Raw genomic sequence first — 26135 nt, 5'->3', positions numbered from 1 at the left:
ATCTGGGTCACTGACAGGACCCCGCTGTGTCCATGTGTGCCGTGTGCTTCCTGGCAGTGCAAAATTCAGCAGCATGGCAGGGAAATCACATCTCACAGGCTGGCGAAGGGGGTCTGGGGCCACATGGGAGAATGCAAGGTGTGCCAGGAACCTCCCAAATGCTTTGCAAGGGGGTCTCTTTCTCAGAATGATCAATCTGAACCTAAGGTTATCTCCTTCAGCCCTGAATGTTTTTTTTTAAGGGGAACAGATTGAAGACCTCCCCTGCCGGGCTGGCCTGTCAGAGGGAGAGAGAAGAGAGAGGCCACCTGCTGCCCCAGAAGGGAAGTGAATCAGCAGGGCATTGGTTTCCTTCAAACACTAATTATTGTCTCTTGGCTTTGGAGATTGTCTAATCCCGTGGCTACTCTTTGGAAATCTGAACTCTGGGGTCAGATATGTAAAGGGGCAAGAGACCAGACCGAACCTTTATTAGTTCACAGAACTCCAATTCTTTATTAATCACAGCTTGCTCACAATGACACAGGAAAATAGCACTAATGAAGAGTAAATATGCAGGCAGCAACCTTCAGGAGTTGGGATTTGGGGGAGAAACGACTTCAAAACTGCGATAGGTACTTATGGTGGTGTCTGGTGATTCTTAGTTGGCACAAATGCCCTGCCTAGCCCCCTTAGCTGTACCAGCCCTCACAGATGGAGTTTCTTTTTATTTTAACAGGCAGGATTGCCTCACACTGGGGAAGAAAGACCAGCTTGAGTGAAAGTCCGCAGTGTTTTTGACCTTGTTCGTATGTGTGTTTTAATGCAACAACCAGCTCACAGTTTCCAAGTGGAAAAATATTCAGTAGCATCATGTACTTGTACTATAGGTAAGAGCTTAAAATGACATCATCAATCATGGCATCCACAAATAAGCCACCTGACACATTAAGTAATTCATTCCATCAAAAGAACTTAAACTAGAGAATTAAGCCCACTTCATGAAGAGCGAATTCGTGGCTGCTTGAACCACTGGGATTTGGATCTGTGTTCAGCAGTTTTAAAAGGTTCGACTTTTTGCTTCTACCCAGACTGATCTCAGATCTGTCTTCTCATCCATCCCTTTCTAAAGCCAAAGCACATTTGTAGCACATAATCCAGGAGAAGCCGAAGTAAATGCTATGATTGGTGTGTGTTTGTTTTTTCTTAGCCTGGTTTTGTAGTTTCTAGGCAGTTAGTAGATTATGAGTGAACAAATGTGGAGGTTTGCGTGGAATTGTAATTAATACCTGTAACCTAGGCATGGTCTTAGTCAAGTTCAGATATTACAAAGCCGTCTAGGTCATTAGGCAATGGTGGGTTTCTAGCACCATGGACTGTCTACTGACCTCATTTTTCTGTTGGTGTGAAAAGGGCAGGGAATGGAGTTCAACATGAGGGCTTCAAAAAGAACAGACCTAGCAAATTCATTTGAGTGGAAAGACACAACATCAAAAGCCTGTTACAGGACATGTAAGATTATGAAATAACTTGCATAATGCAATACTTGTATTTTTTAACAAAAATGTAAGTATTTACAAAATAAGATCCAAGGTATTTTTTAAACATCAAGCAAAACATTCTGCAAAGAGACCGCATTGAATTTTTTTTTTTTAATTTTTGATTCTGTTTTTTGTTTTTTATAATGAGTTCTTTTTAAACCATGTCATACATTTCCCATACTGATATCGCATGATCCATTATAATATAGGCAGGGGGATTTACTAACGGTGGGGCGTGCCATCCCTCCATCGCTTCAGCCAGAAAGTTCAACCTGCAGCTCCTTGTTCCTGCGCACCTCGGCAGCATGCCTCTCCTGGAAAACACCAAAGGGAGAAGCAACGTCACAGAGCCCGGCTGTCTGCTCCACAGAGAACCAGGAAGGACTGCCTACTCCTTTCCACAGTCTGCATCTCACTGGACGTCACCCAGTTGTTTGGTGTCTATCTTTAGGAAATTTTCTCATTTCATGATAAATGACCACAGGAGACCCAGGAAGTGTCACGTTAGGGAAAACCGTATAAGACTTATGGAGACTAAAAAGACCTTCATGCCATATTTGAATCAAAATCATGATCAGAAGGTCTATGATTAAGAGAATTTTGAATATGCCAACTACTGTCCTAGATTCAGAAAATAGCAATAAAGCATCACATTGTTGTTTACCCTGTCATTTTTAATGGTGTCCCCCCCCCCCCCCACTTCCCAAATATATATGAAGGGCTTTATAATTGCCGGTGGATACTTTGAGAGGATTAGTTGCAAAACTTTTTGTACGCTTCCTAAATGCTTACCCTGTTTGTCAGGGCCTTTCAAAGCTTGTCCGAATCACCTTTCCAGCCTTGCCCTCCATTCTTCTCCTTTCCACGTGAACCTGAGGCTTTTGTATAATGGAGTTGTCTTTTCATGAATTTTTAATGCTTGAGATTCCTAGTCTTCCATCTCTATTTGGTCAGGATCTTAAACCTACTCTTTAAAGCCTGTAGCAGTCATGTTTTCTTCCATGAAGATTTTCAGGAGACCACAAAATAAAATTAATCTTACCTTCCTTTTGAACACCTGCATAACTGTTTGCTTATATGTGGCAGCCATTTTGTTTTAACCTGTACTATGGGCATTTCTGTGCTTGTCTTCTGTGTTAAGTAGTTGCTTATATATAAGCTCATTGAGGGCCAGGACTGTATTTTCTCACCATATATATAGTTACCATATATAAGTAGTTGCTTATATATAAGCTCATTGAGGGCCAGGACTATATTTTCTCACTATATAAGTTATGCTATACTTTGCTGGGCATAGCAGAGTGTTCTACGTTCAGCCTGTAATTGGTGGATGTTTATTTATGTGAGGGACTGAGGTGCTAAGTTTGGTTTGGGAACTGAGCTTACTGTGGAGGGAACTGAGAGGAATGGATCAGGTATTTTTCAGTACATGGTTCTGTACCAAATGACTATAATCCCCTTGTCTTGCATATCATAGGTACTAAATAATTGCTTGTTGAATTGAAATTTTAAAATGCTAATGGTTACTAGTATTACTTCTTTTTCTAATTAGAATATTATTTATATTCCTATTTTTTCCCTGCAGTTCCAGAAGTTTCTTGTGGCTCTATGGATTCCCTTAGTTCAGGGGCAAAGACCTGGACCAGCTATAAAGTAAATCTTACCATTAAACTCCAGTAATCTCAAGGAGTCTCTGCTGTGTTCTTTATAATACTGAGCATTTATTAGAACTTAATATGGAATCAGTTCTGCATAAATACCGATTTTTATCTGTTAAGTTCCCTTTCTTCCTCACAACAATCCCATGATAGAAATGTCATTCTGGTTCCCACTTAACAGATGAAGAAACTGAGGCACGGAAAGCCTACCTCATTTGTCCAGGACCACAGAACTAACAAGCGGCAGAGCTGGGACTCCACCTCAGGAAGCCTGTCTCTACAGCCCACTCTGTTAACCACTGCTGTACAAACTCACTGTTAGCAGAAGGAAAAAAATTTAATAGTTGTGAGGAAAAATGTGTCTTTTCAAATGTAGGTGCTGGGACAAAAAGGCATATAACATCTGACACTTCCTTTAAAGAAAGAACTGGAGTAAACAGGAAGTTGACTCTAGAGAGTTGAAACACAATTTTATTTAATTGGTTTAAATAAGCTTTTTGTGTTTGCTGAAGAGCTATGAGGAGAAGGGGAAAAATGCATTTTTAGGGAAGTCACCTCTGTCCCATCCAGAAATGTCACAGAGGAAGGGGCAGGAATAAGACTGGCTCTTCCTTCCTTCCTTTTTCCTGCCATTACAAGGAAAAAGATAAGCAAAACCTTTCTCAGGCAGAAAGAAGCTAATTAGAGCTGAGCTCTGATAAAAATTGAGAAAAAGTCCAGACCATCAGTATACTGGAGCAAAATAGCAGACACCCAAGCATAAGGGTTGATACAAATTCAAATTTCTAACAGGGAGCATTATAATTAATATTACTGGGCTACTCTGGAGCGCACTTCTTATGAAACTCAAAATTAGTTGTAAGGAAACAGGTTTTGCTATAGGAAAGAACAACTAGATCTGTGAGCTGGAGATAAACATTAAAAAAGGGAAATTAAATAAATTCTGAGTTTCTAGGAAAAATATTGTCTGTTTTCAGGTATTTTACTAAATACATTATTTGAAAACTTTCTATTCAAATCACCAAAGAGATATCCATGAAATTGTACTTCCACTTCCTATTAGAATGTGGGAGAGGGGCTCCTGGGTGGCTCAGTGGTTTAAGCCTCTGCCTTCGGCTCAGGTCATGATCTCAGGGTCCTGGGATTGAGCCCCACATCGAGCTCTCTGCTCAGCAGGGAGCCTGCTTCTCCCCGCCCCCCCTCCCCTGCCTACCTCTCTGTCTACTTGTGACATCTGTTTGTCAAATAAATAAATAAAATATTAAAAAAAAAAAAGAATGTGGGAGAATCAAAGGGCAGACATGTGGGAGTTTTTCAACAGTCTTTTTTTTTTTTTTAATCAGTAAACTCTAATTGTCAGAGGTTACTGACATAGTTGTGATGCTCTGAGATAGCTCCTCAAAAGTCAAGGCTATTCTTTGATAAGATGCATCTCATTATTGAGCTTCTACTATTTGGCGGGTGCTATCAGACACTTGGCAAGACAGACTGAAGCAGATCTACATTTACCAAGTTCTCTGCAATCTCCCTCCTTCCTCCTGTCAATATAAGGGAGGTGTAATACATCATCTTTTAGCATTGTATGCAACTATTCTCTTTTGATATACAAGCATGTATGAAAGGAAAAATTAGGAAAAATTCTGATTCCTTAAGAATATGTGATTAGAGATTTCTTTGAGGTCTTCCTTCTTTTTTCCCTTTACGTTTTAATGTCTCCTTTTCCTCACTAGCTATCAAATACAAACCAGGGATTTGAATTAGATGACCTAGACTATCAGTTCCATCTATGAAATAGTGTTAGGTGAATCTATTTAAATGCCCCAAGAGGTCAATTGGTGTCATCAAGAATTCTTTTGACAAAAGAACAGGCACTTGTAAAATAAAAGAGGGATCAAGAGTGAGCTGTGAGTGCCCGGAAGGCATGTTTTCATTTATATCAAGATGACAGTGGTCACTGAGTATAAACTCCCAATGGTACTGCCCAGCTTTCTTACTGAGCAGTGTTTGATGATTGACAAAGAATTGCTGCTTTAGCTTAGTACAGACACTGGGAATCAAAAAGACGTGGGTTCAAATCTAGACTCTGTGGTCTACTTAGCTTTGTGATCTTGACTAAATGGTGTAATCTCTCTAGGGCACGGTAACAAGATCTCCTTTCAGGGTTGTTGTTTGGATTACGTGCAATAGTACACTCAAAATGGTTGGTCTACAGGAACCAGTCAGTAATGGCTGGGTTTAACTCCTCTTTTCCTTTCATTAGTCTTTCATCAGACATGTTCAACAGTAAATAGTTTCATAAATGGCACTTATGAATGAGAATGACCCCCCCCCCAAAAAACAAAGTCAGATGAGAAGAATAAAACTTGACAATAGATGAAAACTAATAATGGCTGAAATCTTGATTTAAAGTTATATAACATTCTCTCAAAATATTTTTATTATTTTAAGTTATATCACGTTATGTGATGTGATTGTCACTGAAATAATGGCTATGATGTTTTCAGTTCAACTTTTCTATATTGTTAGAGGTGAAATTTATCAACTATAGTAAGACAATGTCCCTTATTTCCCAAGTGCTATCCTTTGTGGTTGGCTAGGTAAAGTAGCTGTCAAGGTCGTCTGTGTTTTTTTGCTTCTCTCACCCCTGAACACCATGGAAAGCTCCTTTGGTCTCTTGTCACAATATTATGATCTGAGCTGTCTTGGCAGGGGCTAGTGAAGGGTGGCGTTGTGTTATCAAAGCAAGAGGATGTGACACCTTTGAGTTAAGTGGAGAATTCAACAAGATTCAGCGGAAGTCCTCTCAATTGACCTGCTAGGTTAACCAACATTCTCCATTCCCCCCATTATCTTAGAACCTCCTAAATGTTGGGTTGTTTGTGAGGCTGGGAGCCTCTTCTCTATTATCTCCACATACTCTTCCTCTCACTGGTTGAGCTATATAGCTTGCTTGCAGTCAGTGATATTTCCAGCCTTTTCGACCAGCTAGTTGAGAATTTCATTATATGATTCAGTTAAATATTATAGTAATAGAAAATTGTGAGGGTGGAGGGAAAGCTTTGGAAATACTCAGGAAAGGGAATTATGATCAGATAGTGGATCAACTGTAAAAGCGAGGGGAAACTGTAAAAAAGAAAAGTTGTAAAGATCCTATGTATCCATATTATTATACAGAAGTTCTCACCCAATTTTAAAGAAATTAAAACTATAAAACATGGCTGATAGGATATAGGTGGAAAATGGGAGAAAAAAAGGACATGGCACCCCTATTAACCGATCCATTTCTCACAAAGGTCTTGGTCTATATCAAAAGATTGGTAACTGGCTATACATTTAAATGTTTGATGTTAAAGTTCTGTGTTTAATGAATGTATGTATTATTGTTAAAATGATTAGACCTGCTTTAACTGATTTTTCAAAATTACCCACTACAGATCCTGTTCGGGTCTGAGGAGAGAGCTGTTGCTCTTCAGGGCTCCTGAAGGGGCAGCTGGTGAATTTTCTGCAGGATACTGTCCAGCGTTAGGGGAGGAAGGACATGTTAGGTGAGGAAGAAAGTGTCTCTTTAATCCTTTCCGTGCGGCAGGAACCGGTGCTTTTCTCTCTGTCTCTCTTTCTATTACACTATTCCAAGAATAAGAACATTTGAAACTTCACCAGAGTGTCAATTTTTTTTTTTCTTAAAGATTTTATTTATTTATTTGACAGACAGAGATCACAAGTAGGCGTTGAGGCAGGCAGAGAGAGAGGAGGAAGCAGGCTCCCTGTTGAGCAGAGAGCCCGATGGGGGGCTTGATCCCAGGACCCTGAAATCATGACCTGAGCCAAAGGCAGAGGCTTTATTTAACCCACTGAGCCACCCAGGCGCCCCACACCAGAGTGTCAATTAACCCAGAGACTACAGTTTTGAGTCCTAGATATGACAATTTATGTCACTCAATTTGAAGACTATTGGGTATGTATAATTTCGATCTGAGTGACATAAACAGATCAGCCTAGTGTAGGTCTTTGTGGCCTAGGCATTCTTTTTTCCACACCTTTCTCCACATATGATTCTTTTCTATATAATAAGCTGGAGTGTTGAGATGAGGTGTTATGAAAACAGAAATTAAAAAAAAAGTGTCACATTCTTATCTGAAAGAAAAAAGAACAGTTTTGTGGAACAAAGGTAAAAAATATTTAAATATAATTTATGGGGGCGCCTGGGTGGCTCAGTGCGTGAAAGCCTCTGCCTTCGGCTCAGGTCATGATCCCAGGGTCCTGGGATTGAGCCCCGCATTGGACTCTCTGCTCAGCGGGGACTCTCAGCTCCTCTCTCTCTCTCTGCCTGCCTCTCTGCATACTTGTGATCTCTGTCAAATAAATAAATTAAAAAAAATCTTTAAATATAATTTTATATTTTATAATCTTATTTTATAATCTTTAAATATAATGAAAACCTAACAAAGCATATTTAAGAAGTCTCGGGGCGCCTGGGTGGCTCAGTGGATTAAGCCGCTGCCTTCGGCTCAGGTCATGATCTCAGTGTCCTGGGATCAAGCCCTGCATCGGGCTCTCTGCTCAGCAGGGAGCCTGCTTCCCTCTCTCTCTCTCTGCCTGCCTCTCTGCCTACTTGTGATCTCTCTCTCTGTCAAATAAAATAAATAAAATCTTTAAAAAAAAAAAAAGAAGTCTTTAGCTCAGTAGCTCTCAACTCCTGCTAAATATTAGCACCTACTGGCAAATTTTAAAAGTAATGCTGATCTCTGGGTCCCATCCCAGACAATTATATAAAAATCTCTTTGCTTAAAGAGCACTTCAGAGATTCTAAAGTTCAACTGAGATGGCTTTTGCTTTAGGCTTTCAGTTCTAGCTAAAGATCTTGAGTCTAGTATGGCTGGGTCTCCAAGAAGTCTGTGAAATTTATCAGTAAATGACACCAAAGAAGCAACGAATACCACACGAAGACATGCTCTGCTCGGATGCTCTGTTCTCTTACTTGAGGGGTGTGGGGGAGGGTGGTGGGGGGTGGGGCAGAGTGCTGGCAAGAACTCACATGGAATTGTATCATGTCTCCTGGTTAATGGATAGGGTCAGTGAGGCCTGTCAAATGGTGGGAATTTAGTGTGTTAGCCTCGATGTGGATTTATTTTTATTAACATTTTCCCAGTGTTTTTTATTTAGTATTTATATTGGTCCATTATGATACGTTGACTTATTCTCTAATTTTTGTTGCTAGGTCATTTATTGCTGGGTTTTATATTGTCTGCACAGGGAGAAAGATGATTAGTTAATGCTTTTTGATACTACGTTCCCTTCCAGGTTCCTAAGCACATGGTCAGTACTCGATCAATACTCACTGAATGGCTCACTAATAGGTTTCATTTTCAGTGGTAAACATCTATTGAAGTATCAGATTCTAGAATAACTTATGTATGTTAGCACTTTCATGCATTTTCAACATGATTCTTATTACTGATTCTCTTTGTAATTTTAATCTCATTGCAGTAACTTCATTCAAACAGAAGGCTAGATACTGGTATTAATAAAAAAAACTTACTTTGTATTATTTTAAGAAAGAGAACACATATTTAAAATACATCAAAAGGAAGTAAATTTGGTATTACCTAAGAAATCTCTCCACTTCAGGGAAAAGATAATAGAACTTGGGTAACACTGGCCAAAGATCTCATTAGATTCGAAAAATGTCTCTGTGATTGTGAAATACCAGGGGAAATGTGGTCTTAAAAATGATCTGCATTGTATCATTCAGCATGGGATAGAATATTGTCAGCTGAGGAAGTCTGGGTGGCTCAGTCCTTAAGCGTCTGCCTTTGGTCCAGGGTCCTGGGACTGAGCCCAGGATTGGGCTCCCTGCTCAGCTCCCCCTGCTTATGTTCCCTCTCTCACTGTCTCTCTCTCTTCACTGTCTCTCTCTCCCTGTTAAATAAATAAATAAAATCTTAAAAAAAAAAAAAGAATATTGTCAGCTGAGATTTAAATCAGAATAGGCTACAACCCCTAGTTATCAAACCTGACTGAATATTGGAGTCATCCAGAGGATTAAAAAAAAATAGGTTCTACCCCTGGAGATTCTGCAGCTTGATGTAAGGAATGTTAAGCTGTCCACAGGTTGATTATTTCCAGGACAAACTGCATGTCTGTATGCATCTGTGTGTCTGAAAGGGGGTAGAGACTAAATCTGGGTGAGAATGGGGAAGAGTGCAAGGTCCTGGGCAGGGAATGAGTGAAGAGAAACGCACAGAGAAAAAGAAATTGCCTATTAAAATCCAACACTTCTGGAAATACTAGTTAAAACATGCAAATTTCATGTGCCATTTTATAATGTCAATCAAGAGGGACATGCTATCTACTTGTATGTGTGTCATTTCAAAAACAATCATGGTCCTGGTTGTTGATGATATAAATCTTGCACTGGATACTAAGGTTTAATGGAAAATACTAGAATATGACCAGTGTGCCCCATTCCTAGCAACTCCATGTGATTTATTTTATTTTGGGCCTAGGATAGGAGATGGTTGAGCTATAATTATTTAGAAGAGAATACATGGTGGTCTTCTACTGTCCATGGTACCAGCAAGAATCTCCTTAATTGTGCAGAAACAATGTGAACTGAGGGCAAATGGAGGAAGACCCAATGGTTCAAAGTGAGGGGCATAAATTTTACCCAATGGAACTTTGCCCTCCTGCATCTCAGCAAAGCACTGGCTATGGTACCACCATGTGTAACACACAGAGAGTTGAAGGGCCATCTTCAAATTCTGACCTGATGCACTTAGATGAAGTACAATGACATTGTTCTGAGAGTGGGGAAACACCAGCTTATATAAGTAAATTTAAATTTTAACTTTAAAGTTCTGACTAAGGCATTCAGTGGCTCTCCGTTCCCACCCAAGTCACCTAGTACTTCCTCTACACACTTCAGAGAGCCTCAGTGTCCCACTGCTGTATCAGAGCCCACACACACTTCCCCAGCAATGCTTTCAAAAGTTCCTCAAGAGCACAGATGTCCACCAAACTCTCTATGGAGTTAAATGTATCCATTTTCAGGCTTTATGCCTTATTTTCTTTGATTCTGGCCTGATAGGTGTAATCAGAGAATGGGAGCAAAAACAGAGTTATCAGAATAGATGAGAACATCAGCACGGGCTTGCCTGATCCTTAGATGAGATGGGCCAACTCTAATTGAAGACATGAGTCTTCCTAAGAAAAACTCAGAAAACAGGAGCACAACTCTTGTTGTCGAGACTCCTAATGCTCTGATGACGGGGCAGTCTTACTTCTCTCTCCAGTGGCGACATGTCATTGTACTCAGTACTGGTGCAGGGGGCAACTGCTCAGAAAAGGACTTAGGAATTGTTTCTCAAAAGTCGTATTTCTCAATGTTTCATCCAATTTCTGGAGATGGACAAAGCCTAACCATTTATAGCTATACTCCACATTTTCAAAGGAAATTTTTCTGGGTGGTGGTGGTGGGTAGATAGCAGTGGAGCCCACAAAAGGGAAAGACAGAACACTTTCCAGAGGCTCTCCAGCACTGCTCATCCTGACTGAAGGGCTGGTGAGAAGACACCAGGATATCAGAACTTGGGGAAATGAACATCCCTTACTAGCTTCCCTTTGCTTTGGTTTCAAGCAATGTTATTATACTCCAGTTTCACATGTAGATTTTCCTACATGGAGAGTTTGGGCTTCCTGCTTCTTTTCATAGATATTCTGCCCTTTTCCTACAAATGTATTTTTCCAAATTATTATTTATATATTTAGCATCATGTTTTAATTAAATAAATTAAATAAATATTGAATTGAAATAAATATTGAATGTGTTATTTTATTATATATTATTATTACTTATTAATATATATTTGAATGGTCTACTTCATATTTCCAATTTAATATTTTTCTAAGGGATTGTTCTTCAAATTTGTACAGAACTCTTTGCTATACTTGAAAACATGGATCAGCCTCCCTGAATTCATTCACTGCTTTAAAAAAAAAAAAAACCAGACACAGTTCTAGCTTTAATGTTGGATTCCCATTCTTCTGCCATGTTGCAGTGCCCATGACATCAATGCTACAATGGGAGAACCTACCCAAACTGTTGGCTGTCTGTGCACTTGAAGCAGGTTTTGACTAAGTCTCTGGTGCCTGGACATCTGAGAGCTCACCCTGCTGTGTTGCATAGCAACGCATGCTTATGCCCAGAACTTCGTTGGATTACCTTTTCCTGCAGACGTTCAATAATAGCAGCTAGATTAGCCTCACGGTTTTCTTTAATTTGTTCCATTTTCAGGATCAGCTTTTCCTCCGCCATTTTGCTGAAGTTGTTGTTCTCCTCCAAAGCCTTCTGGAGGACTTCTCGCTCATGTTCCCTCTTCTCTGCCAATTGCTTCAGCACCTGGGCCTCCTGAGACTGTGGAAAAAAAAACATACTCATCTAAGAGTCACCCACACACAAACCTGGGGAAACAATGGCCTCCTAATTCGAGAGTGTTCTTTTCAAATGAACTCCACTTCTAGCCTTGAGCATGGTTGCCATTCAGTACTCATCTGCACAGCGTAGAGTTTTCTGTAGAATGTGGTTAGCTGGGAGATGTGGTCAGCTGAAATTTCAGCTGTGAGTTTTTTGGAGGCACTATCTTAGAAGAAGCATTTAACCCCGACTGAGGAGTTTTTTTTTTTTTTTAGAATAAGTTGCTGCTAAGCATTTATGCAACCGGGATGCTGCAGTTAATCACTGGAATGCAGCGTCCATTGAAGCCTAAGGAAAATATGGGAAGATTAGGGCAAGTTCTAGTCTTTTCCCTGCCCCATTTTTTCACCAGCTATAGGCTGAGTCCCGCAGTAAGCTTTCAACTCTAGCCAATCAAATCCCCAAATTCATTTTCTCATTTTATTCCACGCCCCACCTACCCCACCCCACTTGTCCCACAACCTGCTTATTTTGTTTTCATTAGCCAAATTCTCTTTGGAGACTTGTGAACAGCACAAAATTAATGTCCACTTGGCCAAAGAAAATAGAAAGCCCTTATTCTGGCCTCCTCTTGAACATGCTGAGGTCACCTGGGCAATCTTTGAAACCCTGTGGTTACTTATGTCAGAGCAGAAACATCAAAGCCAGACACACCCCACCCAGCACCCACCCAGCATCCCCACATTTTGCGTCCTCATTTCTCCTGCAGCATCAGGGGGCTGTATGACTCTGTGCAGTGAGGTTAGCAATCACTGAGGTGCTTGATGAAAATGCAGAGGCTTGGTAGCCACCTCCCTTCCCAAATTCTGACTCTGTGGTTCTTTCTTGAGACCCAGGAATCTATATTTTTGATAAACTTCCCTGGTGATTCTAATGCACACTATTCACAGAATACCTTCTGGAAAATGCTCTGGCATGGTCTTTGATGTCAGGGCTGCATTGGTGACCCAGATGTGCTATTTAACTTGACTTTTTCCTCCATAATATGCAGCGGAAAGAAGTCTTACTCAGTGCAGAGCTATCCAGGTTTAAGACTAAATTACTGCACACTCATTGTTCCTGGGGAATGCCTTAGGACTGGCCGGCGCTCTGAGGGAAAGCTTCATAGGAGTAATTGTAAATGTGAACACCTAAACAATGACAGATCAAAAAAATATCTCATGGCTTGTCAAATATTGATTACTATTAGAAGCATTAATGGGAAACCATTTTAACTAGCAGTGGTCATGGGGTCTTACGGGAGAGATCTTGGTACGTGAACACTGTGAAGTTTGACAGGGGAAGAAGCTTCTCCTCAGATACAATTCTACAGGAATGGTAACATCAGGCAGCCTTAAAGACTCTTTGCTGACGTGTTTGCTCTCAAGTTCATCAGGAACAGGTCTAATGACTCACTGGAGATTAGAACATTTTGGAAACTAGCCCCATGTCTCCTTTTAGACTCATCAGTCTTGCTTTGTTATAGCTAACAAAAAAACCAGTAAGAAAAATAATGAGAAAATGTTAACACAGAATAAATTCAAAATCAAATGGAGCTTTTTGGGAAAAAACATGAAAAAATATTTTCTAGCTGATGCATGCTCCTGCCTCTAGGTGGGACTATTGGTAAAGCATCCTACACGGATTTTGCTTCTTTATTGCTGCTAGGACTACTGAACTGGGACAGGGACACACTGATTACAGATGTGTGTATGTGTGTGTGTGTGTGTGTGTGTGTGTACACAGTTATACAGTTTCTCTCTGATGGACTGCAGGGCAAGGGGCCATGTGCCTGCTGTTCTCCACGGTTATCTGCTCATAGAGAGAGTTATCATGGATGGGTATCAAGGGGCAACTGAGGAACTTTTCACTTTCAGGTGCTCAAATTTACTGTGGCTCTTCTAAAATTGGGTTCTAACTTACAGTTTATATTTGCACTCTTAGTTTTCTTTTTTGAAAGGCCTAAAGACAGTCAGGAGACAGCAGGGGAACAGAATCCAGAAGGGAAGCCCTAGGGACTCACAGGGCAATATGGCAGCATGTGTCTTTTCAAATGACTTCCTTGGCGGGGGACGTTTGGTCTGTGTGAACAAACACTCCCACAGGCCCCATCATCAGTGACGGAGAGAGGCCTATTGCCTCACTGGGTGGAGCATTTGGCTCCGTTCGAGCTGCCTCAGTTAATGTATTACTCCTTTGGCAGCCGCTGGGACTAAATGAGACTACCCAGCATCACTGTCAAGTGTATTTCTTTAGCACAATTAATGAGGTGAAACAGAAACAGAAGGAAGTCTGGAGCGTTCTCATGTGAGGCCGCTGCTAAACAAAGAAGCCTGGCCAAACTGGGCCAGGCCACTTCAAGGCTGTTCCTTCCTGTCGTGCCTTTCCTTCTACAGAGGAAAGGTCATATTTGCGATCGTCTCAACTAATCCATTTTTAGGACCTAATGATTACCTGTGTTTCAAATATATAAAGCTCAGGTCCATCAAAGAAATATATGACATGAAGTTGATTATGGAAAGAATTCCACACTGAGAAAATATTTATGACGGGGCCCCATTTTGGTTTCTCCTCACAAATACTTAACTCTCAAACACATTCTTCCATAGAGCCAATAGTCTTGGGGTCTTTACCTCAGTTCCTAAGGTTTCCATAATTCCATTGCTGTGACAGTCATATTCCTTTTTCTTATTTTTGCAGCCTAGCACCCAGATATCTCTGCCTACAACTTCTCTGAATTTATTCTTGGGGAGAAACTGATTCATTCATATATACACCTTCATCTCCCAAGGGTGCCTGGATGGCTCAGTTAGTTACGCCTTCAACCCTTGGTTTCCCTTCAGGTGGAGATCTCAGGGTGGTGGGATGAAGCCCCTCATTGGGCTCCATGCTCAGAGGGGAGTCTGCGTGAGATTCTGTTTCCTTTTCCCTCTTCCCCTCCTGCTCATGCTCTCTCTTTCTGTCTCTCAAATAAATAAACAAATAAATCTTAAAAAAAAAAAAAAAAGATAGGGGCACCTGGGTGGCTCAGTGGGTTAAACCCTCTGCCTTCAGCTCAGGTCATGATCCTAGGGTCCTGGGATCAAGCCCCGCATCAAGCCCTGCATCAGGCTCTCTGCTTGGTGGGGAGCCTGCTTCCCCCCCTCTCTCTGCCTGCCTCTCTGCCTACTTGTGATCTCTGCCTGTCAAATAAATAAATAAAATCTTAAAAAAAATACACCTTAACCTCTCAGTCACAGCCTCACAGCCCGGAAGAAAACCGGTTATGGTTCTAATATTTCCATCAGTGAGAAAAAAGGATGTGGTTTAAAAAACTGCCTTAAAATACAAGGTGTGTGTAAGGATGTAGAATAAAAATATGTGTTAGACAAAAGTGGAAAAGTGTCCCTTCATTTTGGCAGATACAACGTTCTCACTGCAAGGTGGAAGAGGTGTTTTTTAATTTTATTCCTTGCTTGGGCAGATTAGCAGAAAGAGCCCCTACTGGGAGGCTTGAAAGGTAGGATTTGTTGAAAGTTGTTAAAAAAAAATTGTTTAAGGGAAAAGGTCTGACCATGGAGGACCATCTCTGAAGAGCATGTACTTAATATAGAAGATCACGGACACAATGAAATGGAAAATTAGGGCATGATAATCATCAGCTGATACAATGCAAATGTCAAGGCAAACTATTTATAGAACCGAGACATCCAACATGACATTCTGGGAGATCAGGGAACTTTCTCCACCTTGCTACTGTAATAATGGAGGCACAGAATTGGTGAACACCTTTTCTAGGCATCAACCTCCTCACACTGAACTAAGTATCACTGCAATGATTACATGAGACTACGTGAAGGGAAAAATAATGAGACAGAGAGAGGAGTTATTGTACATTTAGGAACACTTCAACATTTTCTAAAGAGGTTCATTACCATTCCTTGTATTACTGAGTATGAATTTAATTACTATACAAATGAAATGGAAGATAAATTTGAGTTAAGTGGTATATAAAACTCACTTTATTTTATGTACACATAAGAGATTTAAGACTATATTTTAGATAGTATTAGTGTTCCACTTATTTCAGAAGTGAACACACTTCTAGCCCTTTATTTTATTGTCCCCCTTCATCCTTTGAATACATTACTTGTCACTAACTAGAACCTTCTATCAGATACTGGATCTCCTAGTATCTCGGTGTCTTCACAGTGCTGGGTTGGAGGATGCGTCTCCAATTATTGGCTTTACTATTAACAATGAAAAAACATTAGTAACCCAGCTGGAGCATAATAATGTCTTGTTAAGATATAAAAATTGAATATAATTGTGTAAAACAAAAGGGTGCCATATTCACTTTGTGTTGGAGTGAGAGGTGTAATAAAAATTTTAAAATGATTAAAATCTAAAGACCTTTAGAATGAGCTCTTAGACTAAAGCCTGTACTGATTTTACTGTGATGAACTAGGAAAAGAACTACCGGGGGTAGGGCTGGTCTTCCCCGAGGGGACCACACACAAGAGGGTTCTGTGGACCAAGGGTCACATTCACCAAGGAGAAGATGCTTTCTGAATGTTGAATTACAGATAATCTAGCACTTTAGCTCATAATCCACTGCTGTACAAACCACCCCCTCTTTTCCTGGATGCAACTTTAATTGCCATCTAGGAGATGCCAACAAACAGAAAAGGTAAGTCTATCAAGTTTGGTGACCAATGGTCCACTTTATTCCATTTTCTTAAAAATAAGCAATGTATCTTTCTTTCAGAGATTCAGGGACTTTGGAGTTGATTGGTGATAATATTGTCAGTGTGGGTATCTCACTGAACTGGTCTGAGTAGTGCTCTTTTTAATTCAATCTATTTTAGGTTGAGATTTTACCCATGTCATTAGAATTCTTAAATTTTCATCATTTTTCCCTAATGCTAATTTTTTTCAGGCCACTGGTAGCTGTGCAGACCTATTTATATAGGTGTCACCTATCAAACTGTTTCTCCTCCTTTGTAACTTGATAAATAATATTTTATAATATGTGAAGTATTTATGAAATGTACAGTAACATTTCAGTATCTTTGTTGATAAGACACTTCTTTTCTTTATAAAATTGTGAATTTTCAAAATCAGAGAGGGAGACAAACCATAGGAGACTTTTAGGTATAGGAAACAAACTGAGGGTTGCTGGAGGGGAGCAGGGTGGGGATGGGGGACCTGGGGGATGGGCATTAAGGAGGGCACTCGATGTAATGAGCACTGAGTGTTATATGCAACTGATAAATCCCTGAATGCTACCTCTGAAATGAATAATACACTATATGCTTAATTGAATTTAAACAAAATAAAATTTAAAAAATTGTGAGTTTGCTGGACTAAATGGGCAGGAACCAGATGTGTTTTTGCATACTAATAGCTCTTTGTCTCACAGGGCTTGTCAAGTGTCTTCATGTAGGACAGGTCTTCTGGTTCTCACATTAACTCCATGACAGAGGTCCCATTACTAGGCTCACTTTACAGATGGGTAAAATAAGACATAGGTTAAGGACTTGTCCAAGGTCATACAGCTATTATGTGGTAGAACCAGACTTTGATCACAGGTATTGTCTTAAACATATGTTTTCTCCCACTGTGCTTTTAAAGATGCTCTTAAACACTATGATCAGCTTATGATGACCATATAGACCATATAATTTATGTCCAAACTGGGGTACTTGTAAAATTGAAATGATAATAATGATATAGAAAAAGCAGGATTAAGCTGGAGTTGTCCTGGGCCAATTGGGACTTTGGGTTAGCTTAGCTCTGCTGTTTCTTGCTAAACGTTTGTTGAATGAATAAACGGCTGGCTGGCTGGCTGAACGGATGGATGACTGAAGAGTTTCACCCATGGGGGTCAGTTGTAAGTATGGAAACTTTGATTTCAAAATATGAGCTTCAAGCTGACCTCATGAGATAATTTGGTCTTACGGAGGCGAATGCTGATTCCCACAGATAATCAAAGAGAGGAGGAAAAGCAGGAAAAAGACTTATTTCTTGTGTAACAGATTTCTTCTGTGAACCAATCAATGGGGATTAATTCTGGTTCAAAGGAGCCTAAGGGAGGACTGTCCAACCTAGTAACCAGATGGTCGGTGCTGCAATAGTGTCAGCAGATGGTATGAGGAATTGGGGACACTGCCAGAACATTTACTGTGAAGTGAGTTTGAGCCCACGTGGAGATGACTGCATTGCAGCCCTCCAGTTATAAATCCAGAAGGCCTCTGCAACATAGCCTAGGTCACTGGTTCCCAGATGTGGTCCCTAAACTCTCAGAAGCAGGCCTTTTGATGATACCAGTGGAGGGGAAAGGGGTTCATAAGCTTTTATTATCTTTTAGAAACCTTATCAGAAATCATATTTCACCTTTTTCTTTGTCTATTTTTATACTCTCATTGAGTTAGAATTAAGTCAATTTAGTGAGAAAATACTTTTAATGATAATCAAAAATATTAATTAGCAGTTATAGATTTTTTTTGCTTATAACCATGGCAAAACAAATTTATTAATACTATTATATTAATTTATTAATACTATTATGTTAATTTCATACTACTATTAATAACATGTTTGATAGGCAGAATCTGTAAAAACTTGTAACTGTGAGAACAGAAATAGACCCAGAGCAAAATGTGGCTGACCACTGGACTAGGTTGGACATGTGTTTACTTTTGAAAGCCTTTGGTGTTTTTTTATGTCTTCCGTAATAGAGTTTGAACATCTAATCTGGGTGCTTCAAGGCCCTCCACAATCTCACCTCATTACTCTCCATCTCCCTACCCAACTCCACTAGTTCGCTGGTCTACCCGCTGCCCTGAAAACATACATTATGCATTTTTACCTCTGTGTATCCTTAGTTCTGGAATGATTCTCTTAGTCTAGAACACTTTCATGTCTTCTCTATCTAACACTATTTATGTTTCTAGTCAGCCAGTATTTTTTTTAGTAGATATTTTTCTAAAGAGATGCTGTGATTCACATCAAATAGTGAAATGTTTTTATTTTCCTCAATGATCTCCCATTTCAATTGAAGTCTAAGTCATTAAAATGCTACCTTCTGACCCCAATTCCTGCTGGCCCTTCCTTGTTCTTTCTGCTTCAGTCACACGAAGCTCTGTGTACTTAAACTGTGCTAGCGCACTCTCATCTCAGGGCCTTTACACTTGCTAATCTCTTAACTTCAAGTGTTCGATCCCCAGAGAAGAGCTGTAAAGCTTACTCCTTTCTTTCATGCTTCCTCCCCCTGCAATGTTCTCATATTTAAGAGGCCATTTTTGGTCACCCCATATGAATAACGCCTTCCACTCCAGCACTATCAATTACCTTTGCCCTGCTGTATTTAGTTATTAGCTATTTCTTCCCAATTGGAATAAGGTTGATGAGGCATCTCTAATAGCTAGAACAGTGCCTGTCAAATAGTAGGTTCTTAAAATATCTGTTGATTGAGTGATTTTTCCCAGACTAAGAAGCCTTTGGATTGTATAATTTATTTAGTGCACTTTCAGAAGATATCCTTTGGAAAAGTAGTAATTATAATTTTGTTTTAGGATGTGAAGACAAAATAAAAAGTCAAAACAAGTGATAAATTGTCACTTTAACATTTGGTTCTAAAAATTATCATTTCCTTAGTCATTTAAAAATATTTGCAGTACTAATTCTTTCTAGGGACTAATAACAAAAGACAGAATCCATGCCTTCATGGAGTGTATAATTTAACAGCAGGGATATTAGGGCTAAATAAATATATATGCAGATAAACATATGCTTACTAATTGTGCAAAGCGCTAAATAAATAAATAAATAAATGAATAAATGTGAACACCAGGAGAGAGACCAGCAGGTGAAAATTGGGCCCAGAGAAGCTCCCTCCCCACAGTGAGGACTTGACAAGTAAATGCAGAGCCCACGGAGCCAAAGAAGAAAGTGTGAGATTTAGAAGATCCTGTTACTTCCAGTAGGTCCTAAACTTCCCCTGGGTTGGTTCTGATTACGTAAAGATTGAAATCACAGCATGGCAGTTTCTTTTTAACTTTCCGAGTTTATATTTCAATGTAATTCTTAGAAAATATGTAAAAAATTAATAAAGTTGAAACTGAACAATTATCTGGTACCAATTAGAAACAGTTAGGCCTAAAATTCCTCCATGGTTCACTAAGATTTTTCTGGTCTCATTTTTATCTGTGCTGTCCAACTGAATAGCTACTCGCTGCGCAGGGCTGTTTCATGTTACTTTTTACTCCTTAAAATGTGACTGTTAGAAAAATTTAAAATACATATGTGCCTCACATTATATTTTTGCTGGACAGCACTGTTCTGTGTAGCTGCAGAGATCGCTTTTTTCATGCTGAAAGGGCTAGGAGAATTACGAGTTGATTAGTGTAGGAGCTAAATAGTCACTGCAATTGTTATACTAAAGCTAAGCTTTTAAAGATGAAAATTGTGGCTATCTGTCATTTTGCTTGTCGAAATTCCATTTCCCCTTCTTTGGATAACAACACCTCAATTTCCTTTTAGGGCTCTACTCCTCCGCATTTCTCTGCAGGAATCTGACCTCCCAGCCTCTGAAGGTCATGTGATCCAAGCTAGCCAATCAAAGTACCGCATCCTCTCAACCCCAAGGATGGGCTCAGGGTTCAGGGTGTGACCCCAGGACAGTACACTGAGGATCAATCCCAGTACTTTCGTGGGAAGGAAAAATGCTCTTTCTGCTCGAGTGTCTAATTTGTGAGGAAAATAAGTTGGGAGCAACTGTTGGAAAGGAAACTCTTTTGGTCTTGAAATCAATGAGAGGCAGGAGGAGATTGATGATAGGTATAAAAAGGTTTATCTGACCACATTGCTTCGTCTGGATCCAGCTTGTTTTTGAAGCTGTAACCATTTCTAGACATTTTAGTCACATGCCCACTTTGTGTTTTAGCTAGTTGAATTGAGTTTTGGTTATATGCATGTTTTCACTAAGGTAATCACTGACATATATCCACTAGCTAGAGGCTCTTTGAGGAGAATTAACAATTCTTCTAACGAGCACTAATTAAGTTGGCACAAGCCAATAGAATAAAATCAATTAATGATTTTTTAAGTTGGTACTTTCTGTTAATTAGTTATATTCTCTTCTAATTAAAACTCTACTACCAGGACATAATCTATATAATGATTTTTGCCTTGAAAATTGTAGCAAGTAATACCAGACATGTGAAGGAATACTGATTTTAAAGGCTTTCAAAAATTTTTCCTGGTGTCACAATGCCGGATGATTATATTTATAAATATCTTAAAAAACATTTTAAGGCCAATTTCTAGTTCAATTTCTAGTTAAATTCACTTGTATAAAGGTGTAATTGTTGATAATTTATCATTGTCAGGGTGTAGGAATTTTACCAGAAATAATTAGTAATTAGCTAACTCAGGAGTTTTATGAGGCTACCAAGTCAATTTTGATAATCTCTGTGTTTTTCTTTCCTTTTAACAGTATCCTTCAAATTAAATACATGGCCTGGAAACACCAGCAACATTCTGAACCATGATGCTGTATTTTCATCTCAAGTTTCAATCTCAGCTCAGTCACTGACCTTCTATTCGAATCAAGTCTCAGCATCTCTTCAGGACAACGTAGGACCCATACCCATTGCCCTTTACCTGTAAGAGAACTTGATCTGCCTAGAATGTAACACAACATCACTGTTGTAGTTAGTAACTTGTATCTGTTGGCAGCAAGTTAGGAGATAAGTTCTCATTATCTGATATTACATATGTTGTATATATATGTGTGCATATATGTACACATGTATTATATACACACATATATGCACATACACATATTTGGCTTTGTGTCATGTTGACTGTTAGAGAATTCAGTGAGAAAGACTATCTTTGTTTTCTTTGTAACTATCCAACCAATAGGTGTTGAATGTATTGGCTAACTTTTTATAGGAAATATATTAATAAAATAAAAAATTATTGTAAATGCAGAGTTTCCACTTAAGTAAGACAGGGCATGGAGCATATTCTTAGTGACTACATGCTTCTAAAAATATATTATGATAAAGTCAGTGAAAAATACAATGGAGGCATGAATTACCTAAAAATAATTCCATCTGGGTTGGTCAAGAGCATTTTGGTGGGATGGACTTTAACAATCACTTGATTGGTACAGGCATATTCAGATGTAACTTCTATCTTTATGTGTAGAGTCTTTGGGATTTCTGAGTGCCCCCCCCCCCATTTTTAATACCCTTGGCTTCTTGGCTTTCATCTAATTGTGAACAATTAGAGATTGGGCAAAAGAAAAGTGCTTTAATACAAACAGGGGCCAATGGAAAAGAGAGAAGAAAAGGCCATCAAGGCTTAGAACTAAGGAGAGGAGGACACTGATAGATTTAGAGGGTCCTGATCTTGGAAGGACCAACTTCAAAGGCAGGAAGTGAGGCCTTGAGGACAGAGGCAAGCTTGGGGCCCTTATCCTGGGGTGAGCAGCATCTGGGCAGAGATATTTTAGGGGGAGGATCTGGTGGTCTATAGTTTCAGGGAAAGCCATGCACCACACTGGGGATGGGACACGGACCCTGAGAGGAGTAATCACCACTCGTATATCCCTCCTCACCTCCAAACTGTGAAGCTAAGTTTCCCAAGTTTATGCTTTCCTGGATATGCACCGTGGACTAAGGCAGGGAGATTTTTATGATGAGGGATCTAAGAGAGGGAGAAGGGCACCAAGGTATTGAAGCTCTTTTAGTGTCTAAGATGTTTGGTTTCAAGTAGCCCAGAGGCAGCAATTTTTACTTGAACTAGCCTGGCTCCGTGTCTGTTGAAGACCTACACGTGCTGGGCTATTGTAGGTTTACACATATTGTCCCCTGGAACCTCTGCTGGAATGTGTGGGGTCGGGGGAAGAAAGGAGAGAGAAGAGGAGGGAAGGTAAGAGACAGAGAAAAGAGAGAAGAATTGAAAAACCTATGGGAGAAGTTACCTTTCTTCTTTCCTCTGCAGCCTCCAGTTTTTTCTGGATCTCCTCCAGAGACAGGTCTTTCTTCTTTGGAGAAGCTAAAGTCCGTGGGGCTTCTGAGATGGGAGATGGTGGCTTCAGGATCAGCTCAAAAGCCTGGCCAGAGGCACGTTTGTTGATTTGCTTCACTTCCATATCTGAGGAATGAATATTGGAGGATGTTAAGCATACATAGCAGTGAAGCAGGGGGTTATTGAAATAATTTGAGTTCTGGCAATGGAAAGCAGCCTTGTTATTCTGGCAAATAGGAATAAATGCTGCGTGTGATTATCTGTTCTACATGGTTTTGAACATACAAGACCTCTTTTTTTACTATCGTTACAGATATATTCCAACAGAATAAATATGTACAGTGTTGGGAAATTCAACAACGTCCATAGGGAGTTGATTAAAGGCAGGCGTCCTTAGGAGAAAAGAGCCCAAATTGATTTTAAATCGAACTTTTTTTTTTTCCTTTTGAATAAACATGAGCTTCACATGAAAATAAAGTGGCACAGATTTCGATTTATCCTTTGAAAATTATCATGGCTGGAGGCATTTTCAGGCTAAGTGAGAAAGAAAAAAAATAACAAAGGTTTATTGGAAATTTGAAATGCTTTACCAATTCTTCTAGGAAGCAGTGCATGAGCAATGTTGAATTTATCTGTTTAGCTTCTAAGACTCAGCTCACCCATGACTTCTGACTTTTTTTTTCTCCCCTGTCTTCAATCCCTAATGCTGTAGAACCTGCCACTGTCTTCCCATTTGTGTCACCTCCAGCTTATCCCTTAACCACACTGTGCTCTGCTTGCTGATTATTTGACTGGTGGACATATGTCTCTTCTCTTCGGCTCTAAGTTCCCCCAAAGAGAGGCCTGTTCCATATTTATCTTTGCAGCCTCTGTGACAGCCTGTAGTGAGGTATTAGAATCCCAGAAGAAATGTGGCCAGATTACGGGTCACAGCTATATCTAGCAGAGGAAGCCTCTGTCTGGGTTATCTGTCAACTGAATTTACACAAGGTAGGCGTTGGCCCTTCTAATGGAAGTTTGGGTTGGAAACGGAAACCCTTTCACAAGGACATGGTTACAAAACAGTTAATTAGCATTTATGACACTTGTGCTATTTTAGCGTAACTTTGGAAGGAAGAAGCCTCTAAGTCCTGGGTCAGGCTTTAAAGGCATAGAAGTGGGGCGACTGGGTGGCTCGGTCGTTAAAGCGTTTGCCTTCAGCTCAGGTCATGATCCCAGGGTTCTGGATGGAGCTCCATGTTGGGCTCCCTGCTCAGTGAGGTTCCTCCTTCTCCCTCTGCTCCTCATCCTGCTCTCTCTCTCTCCCTCTAATAAACAAATAAAATCTTAAAAAAGAAATAAACACACGGAAGGGGTCAAGTGCCACAGATGCCTTCAGCTTATCTTTAATGTATGTCTTTACTCATCTGGAAAAGAAACATGATAAGCCAGCAAGTAACAAAATAGACCTCAGCTCTGACTGCTACACATAGACCTCTATCAAACACCGTCATTACATTGACTGAATTAAGTGAGGATGAGATCATTGGCAATGATAGCTACCATTTTTGAGGCCTTGTAAGGGGTCAGCCTTGCTGCCAAGACCATTTAAACCCTGTAAAAATTATGGGAAGAAGATACTAGAGTTAAATAAGGCTCAGAAAATCTAAGTAACTTGCCTGAGGTCACACAGATAGTTACAAAGCCAGGAAGAAAAGCAAGCTAAGTAGACTGAACTTTGATAAATCCAGTGGAAAGTGTTGTACTACAGTGAAGTCTGTAGTCATGCCAGGTCTTTAAGCCGGGTTGGTTGCTTTCTTTCTTTCCTTCCTTCCTTCCTTCTACCTTTCTTTCTTTCTATTTTAATTTCAATTCTTATTATCTGGGGCCTCAGTCATAAGTCACTTTTATCATGGGAACTTGTTAGCTTGTTGACAGGCATATTCAAAATATGGGAACGTTATGGAGAATATAATAAGGGGAAACAGTGATGGTTGTTGATTTTTTTTCTTTTGAGTTTCCTGAGTATAAAGCATTTTCTTGCAAATTACTGTTTGGTCTAACGAAAGCTTAGCATATTATATCATTTGCAAAGAAAAGCCTTAGACTTGCTCTCCATGTTGGTATGCTGGTTGTGGCTGCTAACAGCCATCTAGCTCTATTTCTGAAGAGACATAAATGTGCTCTTGTTAGCATCAAACTGGAACTGTTTGAGGGGTGTCTGGCTTGCTCAGTCAATAGAACATGCGACTTTTTTTTTAAAAAAGATTTATTTATTTATTATTTTAGAGAGAGAAGGCCATGTGGGGAGCAAAGGACAGAGGGAGAGGGAGAGAGAGAGAATCTCAAGCAGACTCTCTGAGTGTGGAGCCCCATGCAGGGCTCGATCTCGTGACCCTGAGATCATGACCTGAACTGAAATCAAGAGTCTGAAGCTTAAACTGACTGAGCCACCCATGTTCCCCAACCGTGTGACTCTTGATCTCAGGGTTAGGGTTTACTTAAAAAAAAAAAACAGAAACACACACACAAGCCACAAAACCCTTAAACTGTTTAGAGCAAGAGGCAATCAATAAGACTAAATAGCTAGATGCAACAAGTCAATAGTGAGATCTACAAAACATTGATTTAATTCAATCAGGAGCTGTGAGAGAGAAACAAGTGTATGTAAGCTTTTCCAAACAATGTTAGAGGGAGCATTTCTACTGCAGGTAACTCACCGTCATAAGTATAGATGTTGATGTTGCGAGGTTCGGGGTAAAAGCAAGAGCAGATCAGTGACAGCATGGACAGCTCCTTCATTTTTTCCTTGTAGGCTAAAACAAAAGACTCAGGATTAGTATCTTTCATTTTCTGAATTTCCTCTTGGTGCTTCTTTTAATCTAAGAAACAATTATAGACTCTTTCAGAATGAATATTGGCAGGGACCCAGCTTCGCAAAATATAAATGAAAGAAAGACTGAAACAGGTGCATATTCCTTATTACAGAGGACATAAATGACACGTTCTATCAGGTTAGATAAAAAGCGAGAGAAAGGGAGTGAGAGAAAGAAAGGGAAGTAGGAGGAATGAAGATCCAGCAGGACAGGGAGGACAGACAAAGAAGACAGAGAAGAAGCAAAACCAGATGGAATGTTCCGGGAGACGGGTCTGTCCGAGTACACGTGTATGTGCATCTACCGGACGTAACTATGACTCAGAAGGTGTCCTTTGTTGTCTCGGCCTGTGTGACCACAGATGTAGTTGGGGACAGGCAGAGAACCCATCAGGATTGTTCTCAAGTGGATGCATCCTCCAAGGATCTCTGTTCATGCTTTCTCTTTATCCCCAAGTACACTTTCTTGTCCCAACTTCTTTCCACACATGCCATAAAGCTAGATCTGAGATCTGATAAGGTTCTTATCTCCTCTGTGGAACCTGGTTTGGGGGCGCACCTTGCCAAGCAGCTGTAGGCATTCAGTGAGGGATCTCCTTCCTCCTTCACGCCCCCTCCCTATTTCATTT

The 26135-nt window shown here is 40.0% G+C and overlaps 1 protein-coding gene across 1 annotated transcript in view; it reads right to left on the bottom strand.

The window, feature by feature from the left end:
* Window positions 1-467: 467 nt before the first annotated feature.
* Window positions 468-26135, bottom strand: part of STMN2 (stathmin 2) — a 52239-nt gene continuing 26571 nt past the window's right edge. The window contains exons 2-5 of the mRNA XM_032316444.1: window positions 25352-25447; window positions 22606-22778; window positions 11400-11591; window positions 468-1834 (exon numbers count right to left, since the gene is read on the bottom strand). Of these exons, the coding sequence (XP_032172335.1) occupies window positions 1775-1834; window positions 11400-11591; window positions 22606-22778; window positions 25352-25447 (521 nt within the window). The 3' untranslated portion in view covers window positions 468-1774. The remainder of the gene's footprint in view (window positions 1835-11399; window positions 11592-22605; window positions 22779-25351; window positions 25448-26135) is intronic.

This window comes from Mustela erminea, chromosome 16 (assembly GCF_009829155.1).
Source record: "Mustela erminea isolate mMusErm1 chromosome 16, mMusErm1.Pri, whole genome shotgun sequence".
Classification (NCBI taxonomy): Eukaryota; Metazoa; Chordata; class Mammalia; order Carnivora; family Mustelidae; genus Mustela; species Mustela erminea.
Note: the sequence above shows the minus strand (reverse complement) of the source record. Positions and strands in the feature narration are given on the sequence as shown.